Source organism: Cyprinodon variegatus, unplaced genomic scaffold (assembly GCF_000732505.1).
Source record: "Cyprinodon variegatus isolate N-32 unplaced genomic scaffold, C_variegatus-1.0 Scaffold2, whole genome shotgun sequence".
Taxonomy (NCBI): Eukaryota; Metazoa; Chordata; class Actinopteri; order Cyprinodontiformes; family Cyprinodontidae; genus Cyprinodon; species Cyprinodon variegatus.
Window position 1 is genome coordinate 329,812 of NW_015150455.1, and position 8,856 is coordinate 338,667.

Here is an 8,856-nt window from a genome sequence, read left to right on the forward strand (position 1 = left end):
CCCCCCCATTCAATTCAGTCATCAAGAGGAGAGTACTTGCCTATATAGGAGTTTTCTGCTGTGTACTATTGCCAGAAGTCTTAAAATCAACTAAGGGATAAACTTCTCATTCATTTTTTTTATGCTTTTAAACGACTTGAAATAGTAATAAGAAAGTTATTAAAAACTTCACTAAATCTCTATTCTTTCAGTTGGGATGATTTGATTAGTAATCATTTTAAACATGTTAAATTTGGCTAGATGTTCGTAAAGAAGACAGTTGGTAATCAAATTTAGCTGTTTTTGACTGGCCGGGACTTGTGGTTAACAAATTGGAAACCCTTTTCTTTGTTTGTCTGCTTTAACAGAGGATGCAATAGACCTACACTTTCACCGATTCTGTTAAAGCTAAGAGAAGAAGAATACGTCTTTCGGACACTCATCATCAGTAACATACGAAAAGTCAGAACATGCAAAATACTTGCAAAATCTACGTATGAAGATTTTTGCAAGCATATAAAAAATTCAATCCGGTATTTACACCAGAAAGCAGATCTCTTATGAGGGTTTGGGCCCTTTTTATCTTACGCTTTAAACTTTGATCAAGTATTCGCAAATGTTTTAACAGATGCAAACAATCCCACTAACACTATAAGTCAATACCAACTTGGAAAGTGGAATACTATCAGTATGTTAGGCTTTTAGCTTCTGAGCTTCAAACTTAAAGTCTTTACAAAAATCTAAAGTAGAAATGTGCCAAAATTCTTCATTTGATAAATCTCTATCTTCTGGTACCTAGTTGTAGCAGATCATGACAATTAGCTTTGAATTTTGTTGTCTGGGTTCACTCTGTTGTTTGCCTGGATGATAGATTGCGACCTTAACCTCCATAATATCTAAAGAAACATACAAACAAATCAGCTAGACACCAACACAGACAAGAGCACAGCAGGTATAGCTGCACAACAATTCCCTCCTTTACTAACTCAGACTACTGACAAATGGGCTTTTATGCCGCCCGCACAAAGGTTGTGTGATTGTTCAGGCTGGCTTAGAGCCAATGGCAGCCCGTCTGGGACCATCCGGCGGGAGTGGGTTTGACACTCAAAGAAAAGCTTTATCAACAAAGAAGGCAGCTCATACTGATTCTGTGTCACAAACAGGCAACGCTGGAAGACGGACATAAAGGCAGCTGTCCTACCCCCAACTGGTCAGTGCTAGACTGCTCAGATATGACTCAAAAAATGAACTGCATGGCAGAAAAAGCCTACTCTCAGTTTTTTCAAATACCTTGTCCTCCAAAAGGCAGAAGCAATAGTGAAGGAAAATCTGTCAACACAGGCCTTCCCTGGTGAAATGAGACAGCAAACAGGAACATAATCCTCTATGATGCTCCCAAAGTAAACGGGTAACTAGAGCCATTATATCATGAATGCCTGCTTTCCCCATGCAACTGGATCCCGAAGCTTAACGAAGACCTGCGCTGCACAAGCCAGCACTCTCATTATCAAATTGACCAAACACATATGGACTTCAGGTGGGGTTTTAAGGGCCACCTTCCTTTAGAATGAGTATAACAATTCAACACTGTTGAACAGGCAGACCTACAGATTGGTGTGATGGATAAGACTTGGTGTGCAACTTTTGGCAATAATACGGCATGGGATAAATGGGGTGAATAATCCAAACAACTTCCAAGGGACAATTCCTCCTAACCTTAGAAATATCAACAATTTGTTGTTCCTTATTATTTATTGAAACCATCAACCAAGACAATTATAAGACATCGATACCCCCACAACAATCTTTGCTGTGTTGTGTTTTCTAAAGAGTCTACCGAATAATATAAAACAATTTAATCATATAGTGTATGAATTAGAGGAAGAAGACGTCTTCTTAGCTCAGACATGATGAACCAAGCAGTTTTCCATAGTACAGTAAAAACAGCAGAGCTGACTGAAAGTTTGAAGATCTATGATGATGTTGAATCCCTCTTCCAGTTGGTATATTTCACCTTTAGATCAGGACCTGTATTCAAAACCATATAGTACAGAGAAACCTCAGTATTACTTACATACTGTAAAATGATCTCAATAGAAAACATCTTAGAAAAATGGGAAAAACCTGTAGAAGTATATGTACATAAATACACACTGTACACAAAATAAAGTACAATGGTGTACATATATCCATCCCTTTATATGAATAGAGGGATGTTTCTTTTTAAAAAAGGTGAAAAAGTATTTTTGTTTTGCACATGATGATGTCAGTATCTATAGCCTAAATAATCATCCAGAAATATATTTGTTTGATAGCGTCTTTAGGGCCTAAACAATTAATGGGATTAATTGTGATTAATGGATTATTGAAATAATAGTATTCTAATTTAGTAATTGAATAATCTGGAGTATAGAGACCATAAAATATGCCTTTAGCTGACAGATCGACCCACTTAGAGCAATAATTATATTAACATTATGAAATATATATATATCAACTTTTTGCATTTAAGATAAAAAAAACTTCATCCAGAGCATATTTATCTGGTTTATTCTTGTAAAAAAAACTTCTTTAAAGAACCTTTGGCTATCCGTTTATTAATGGATTTATCGAAAAAATAATCGACAGATTAAACGATTTGCAAAATAATCGTTAGTGGCAACCGTAGGTATCTCCTCTCTGGCTTTTGATTGCAGTGTGTATTGATTTATTTTTTTTTTACTTTACTAGCTGTTGCATAAAAACAAGAGAAAAAGGCGTACTAATCTGATCCACAAGGTGCTAGGAAATCTTTCTCTTTGCATTATGATCTTGGTACCAATTTACCTTTCAACATTCCTCTATTCTTTTTCTATGCTGTGAGGACAGAGGCACTGCTCCTCTTTAAGGTTAGTTGTCTCAAACTTTTTTCCTCATTTCATGTTAGTCGTTTTGGCTAATACAACTGCTTTGAAGCAAGCAATCACAGAATCACAGAAAAAGCCCTAATGGTCAGTGCATTAAAATCAAATAAATAAGGCAGTAAAATTACCAGTATGGTGAGTTAACACAATAAGCAAATCAAAAGATGAGGATGTAAATAAGGTGTGACAATTCATTCAAATACGCTAAAATTCATCAGTTGATGTTTATCTATTGGTTGCTAGAGGCGTATATCGTATATATATATCTAGAGGCTTTTTTTAAACTAAAAGTACATGGTGGGTTTTTTTTGGGCAAAGTTAGGAGATCTGAGAGGCTTTGAGAAGCTGGGTCCAAAATCTTTGCCACTAAGGAAATGTCTGGAAAGCTGCTCCATCTTATTCTGTGTTGAAGCTAAGATGCTTTTAAAGCACAAATATTTTTTTTTTTTTACAACTATTACACATATTTAAGCTATTTTTAGGCTTGTAGGCCATTGTAACACATGTATCTCAAACCACTACATACAAAAAGAGCTTGTTCTACACCTCAAAAACTAATTAATGCAAGACAAAAGGGCCCCACAGTCACGGCCTACTGACTCAGCAGTAGGCCATGTACTGATACTGATGATTTAGTTCACTATTTAAAGTTTAGCTTGCATGGGGTTTTTTTTTTTGACATTTTCTCTGGTTATTTTCAGATGCAATTTTCCCCCCCTTAATAAAAATCCCATGTGTGCTGTGAGCCCCTATGAAACAATGTCCAAGTGGGTCAGAAAAAAACTGTTGGAAAAAATGAAAGCAGAGCTCTCCTATGAGAAATGAACGGATATAATGAGAAACTGAATATTTGAGGCCTGTAAAGCTCAAACAGTTGGACTTTAATATGCCTGCCTTTTAAACACCAGTCAGACACATCAAAAAACAGCCAATAAAACTAGGAAGAGCATTTTCAGCTTAAAAATTTTCCCTTTTATGTACGAATTTTACGCACCAGTGAAATGCTGTAAGCTGGAATGGCACCGAAAAAAATAAAACAGAGAAAACAGCAAATCACATGCCAAATCAATTATGTAGAAACTAACACCTCTGATCATCTGAGGGGGGGGGGTTTCTGAGAAATATTTGGATCTTAACAAATAACCTGACGAGCAATGTTACGTTTGTGAGCAAAACTTTAAAGCTCTAATTTATTTCAGTGTTGGCTCAATTCAACAGTTCCCTAATGTCATAAGCTGCCTAAAATCATCATGCAACTTCATGCTAGAGTAGAATCACCTATTGATATGCAAAGCATTGCAAATTTCTAAAAAGATGTGTCAAGTTCCACCTTGATTATTTTTGTCTGTTTGGGGGGATTTTATATAGAAAAATGTAAAAACACGGTCTATTTTTTTCAATTCAGTCCCTTTTACTCTGATACAACTATATAAACCCCAATCAAACCAATAGGCTCTATGCACAGCTTCACTACTTCCTGAATTTAAGGCAGTGACCTCAGTTAGAACGACAACAATGGCCAGACACACTTGGATTAATCAGTTTATCCAATAATAAAAGACAGAAAATAAAGGAGCTGTGTTCATTCAGGAAGTAGTGGAATTGTGCGTAGAGCTTGTCCCCTTAAGAACTCCTCTTTTTTGCAAATAAACTCCATATGAGTGTAATCGAAGATGAGCCATTAGGCTGGATAGTTCATTTCATTTGCAATAAATCCACAATTTTACAAGTCACAATTTTTTTCTCCTTTCAATTCAAAAATACTTTATTAATCCTAAAGAAAAATTAAAAGTTAAAATCCTAGGGTTTATTTTCATCATAGAGGCATTTAATTTTGGTCACATTTTTTAGCAGAAGTGACTACTTTTATCACTCCAGCCATTTAGGTGGCAGCAATATGCTTAGAAAGTGTTGCTACACAGAAGAGAGAGTTGCACCTGGAAAGCTATACATGCATGCAGGTAGAGGTAAGCAGTTTGCCACACAGCAGTAACAGTAAAGTCCTGTGACATTGTACTCTGGACAAGCAGGTCATAAAAACAATTATTTCTCTGGTATAGAAAAACTACATTCTTTTGGTTAGTGCAAAGGAAAATCTAATTAAAACAGTAATCACAGTTTTGGTTGGAAAATTGAATTACACATTAGATTTTAGACAAAAACATTCAGCCTTAGTAAGGAAACATTATTTAGCAAACATCATGAGAACCAATTGATACAAAAACCCTAAATAACATATGGCCAGAAGAGCAACATTGTCAATACAGACTTAATTTTAGCTATGAATCCATAACGTGATGATCTGAAAATCAATGTTAACGGATGCTTTACATCCTAACTGAGCTCTTAGCAAAGAGCATTCAAACCTCTAGTTGTAAATGTTATTGACCCGTTAAGGCTGAATATAGTTGCGAGGAATTTGTTGTTTTTTCAGAGAAATACAAGATTCTGTGTCTTACAGCAACAAAATTCCAATAACAAAGCAACTACCTAAAAACAGAAATAACTCAGCATGTGTTTTGGCAATGTGTCCAGTTAATAACCTGAGGTAAAGCTGCATCAGTATGGGGGGGGGAGAAACAATCCTTTGTAGACAAGCCACATAACATGGTGTGGAAGTGATTATGGCCCTTAAGCTCCCATGACATGGATATATCCTGGCTCTGCAGCCGTCTGTCAGAGGATCATACTTTAATCTGATTGTAGAGACACTAGGTATGACACAGGCGCCTCAGGAATGTAACCTGTCGTTAATATCAATTACACATGGATCTAATTGCCAGAAAAATCACAATGGCTTAGGAATGTTTCGGGAAGTAGACAACTTTCAAAAAAGATTAGAGACGGCATTTTATTTTTACCTCGGTCAGCGAAGCAGGTTGCTTTTTAGTATCTTTTCGTTCATTATTGACAATGTGACTGACTTCAGTGCATACACATAATAGAAATTAAGTAATGAAGTAGACTATTTAAGCGTTATTATCATGAGATCAAGGTACACTGAGCAGCAGGGGGTACATTCCCTGGGAACATTACCACTATAAAAAGCCAGTAAGCGCAACTAACCATTAATTTTCACTAAATAATTGGCAAACCACCTTTACCCCCAGTCTTCTGTTTTTAAAGACCTACATACCAACTCATGCCAGCTGGCATGACACAATCCCTGGCAGTCCTGTCCTTTGACGCGAGAAGAGGTGGACCGCTTTAACCTCACAGCTCTCTGTAACCTCCATATTAGCTCCCAACAATTTCATTTGGAGCTGGGAAAGGACAGCCCTCTCGAAGTCCAACAGAAACACCGGGCCCGGGAGCTCCTTTTCAATTCCAAGTTAGACAAATAAATCCATACATATTTGCGTTGCAGCTAACCAGGAAATATCACGCCAACCTTTGGTTTTTGAATGTCTAAAGTGGGCAAAGCATACACCAGGCATGCGCCAGAATTCACGTAAAAACATGTGGAGACAATAACGTGAAAAGGCCAAAGAAAGTGCATAAAATAGAAATTAAAAATATGAGTTTTAATCTCCATTCTGTTGAAATATTAAATAAAGTAAATATTAAGATTTTTGTTAAAGTGTTTAACACTTTAACAAAAAGTTAAAGGACCTTTTGACCTAATAACAAAAGGTCAGATAAATGCAATCAGAGTTAATATATGAGACAGTTCAAAAACTTAACAGTCCTGCCAATCGATAAAGGACACCAAGTGTTACAAAATGTGACATGGAAAAAGATAGACCTATTGTAGCAGATAAATGGATGTAAAACATGTGGTCACACTTTTTCTAGCCTTATATTCAGGGCAAATGCACTGAAACACATGTCTTAATGAAAGAAAATAAAGGTTAAGTTATAAAACATCCAGTACTGCCACATCTTTGTCACTTCTATTATGTTTATTTTGATATGCTGCCAGTTCAAATTAATTGGTTTGTACCAAATCCATGGTTTGTAACTTTGTTTGCTAAATGTCATTGTTAATGTTAAAGAGTTAAACTTTAATAGCTCTTTTAACAGATAATTATTTGCTGAATTATACCTTAGTTTCATTCTTATTTTCAAGCATGTGCTATCAAGAGTTGAGTGACTCTCAATCATCTTAGACTTGGTTTCTTCATAGTGTTAGATGAGACTAAATAATGCTTCAGCTGAAACTATGATATAATTAAGCAAACTAGGCTGTAGTATTGTTAATCTCTGAGATGTAATCTGCAGCACTATTTACATAAGGATTTTTTTTTCTAGCATAATTGACAAAAAAAGATATAAAATAGTAGCATGCAGCTAACTGTCCACATTGTTAATGAAAGCACAGCAGTTGGACCTAAAAAAAAAACATTTATAATTGTTTTGGAGCAAACTGACACATGGCTTCCTTTTAAATGTGCTCATACATCTTGGTGCTTCTGTTCTAAACACTTGACATACTGTATAATGAACATATCTAACATTGAGTCTTCTTAACTCAGTAGCAGCATCCTCACAAAAGAGTGTCATTGTCAGTATAACCTGGTAGAGCCCTCACTGATTGAAAAATATTATTGGATTTTTTTATTTTTTTATTTTGGGACCAGTCAGTCTTTTACCAGGGTCAATCAAGCTGACTCAAAATATGTTTTCTTGGTGCGTATTTTAAAGAAAAACCTTGTAAAGCTCTGGGTGTAGCAGATAATAGATTGAAATGGAAACATAAATTTGACTTGGAATTAGAACTAATAACCTTATATTTTGGTGTATCAACATTAGCAAGAAGGATTGCTTCTAAATAAAATACAGAAACAAATTCAGAGCAATAAAATTTTGTTTCAGGGTCTCTAGTTCAAACAGGCTTTCATTTGTAATAAGGTGGAAATGAAGGTTGAGCCCGGGGCAGTTTTTAAACAGATCTAACATATTTGCATGAGCTGGAAAACACAGCTAATTTTAATAATGACTTGAAAAAAGGATTTTTGAGTAATTCGACAGTTAGGTATGATTATGAACCCAATGACTGTAATGGGATCAGATTAGCTACAGTAATACAACAAGCAGTATATCAATTTATATTTCTTTAACCAGCTATATCAGATCCTTCTTATCAGACCTAAATTGTGCTGTCTCACTACTAAGCAGTAATTATATTGCATTGATTACAGTTGCCTGTAAAAGCAGGGAGGTATTTGGTAAGATTATAAAGCCAGATTACTGTAATCAGAAATTTTAAGTAGGTTACATTTGAATCATTGTTATTTATATATTTTTTTTCTGACTTGAACGCTAATTTAAAGCATGAACAATTGATTCCAGGAAAATCAGAGTCCAGCATGTAATGTATATTACTGTATCAACCTGTTTGTTGTGGCCAGTTACTCTTACTGTATATTTTCAGCCTTCTCTGGCATCTGTCCTACACCTTTGAAGTGCGAGGAGTATCCAACCGACTTTCTTTTATTTTAGATTCAAGTATAATTTAGAGCGCAACTTTAAGCCAACAGTAGATGGCCTTTTTCTATTCCGTGTGCTGTTTACAGCACTGATGTTTTTTTAAGGTTTGGCAACAGCCAAGGAAAAAGTTAAGCAACAGACAGAGAAGGATGCAATTGCTATCTTACCCTCCATCCTCCTGAAATCCCTCCATTTCGTCCTTCTGCTCTGCCAGAGTGGACTCCAAATCCAAATAGCTTCCATTATGGGAGAGCTGTAGGGCACAGTCATCAGCCTGGATATGGAAAAACACACACACATACAGGTTCGATTTGACCAATGTAAATGTATATATTTATCATATAATAAAACAAGTTATTCTGATAGAGAAGCTCGACTGACAGAGTATACTATAATAACACTGTAATTAAAGTAAGACTTGGAAAGGCTGTGCTTTAATCAGCTGATGTCAGAGCTTTACACTGACAAACAGAGTAAAGTTAGTGAGGAGTCAGATTTTCTCGGATGTCTTTCCCCTCTTATCTCTCTGTTCAAACCCGCCCTC

General features: G+C 35.8%; 1 protein-coding gene across 1 annotated transcript in view; it reads right to left on the reverse strand.

Moving 5' to 3' along the window:
• LOC107080989 (FH1/FH2 domain-containing protein 3-like) overlaps nt 1-8,856 on the reverse strand; it is a 20,891-nt gene that overhangs the window by 2,895 nt on the left and 9,140 nt on the right. The window contains exon 2 of the mRNA XM_015369232.1: nt 8,480-8,586. Within this exon, the coding sequence (XP_015224718.1) occupies nt 8,480-8,586 (107 nt within the window). The remainder of the gene's footprint in view (nt 1-8,479; nt 8,587-8,856) is intronic.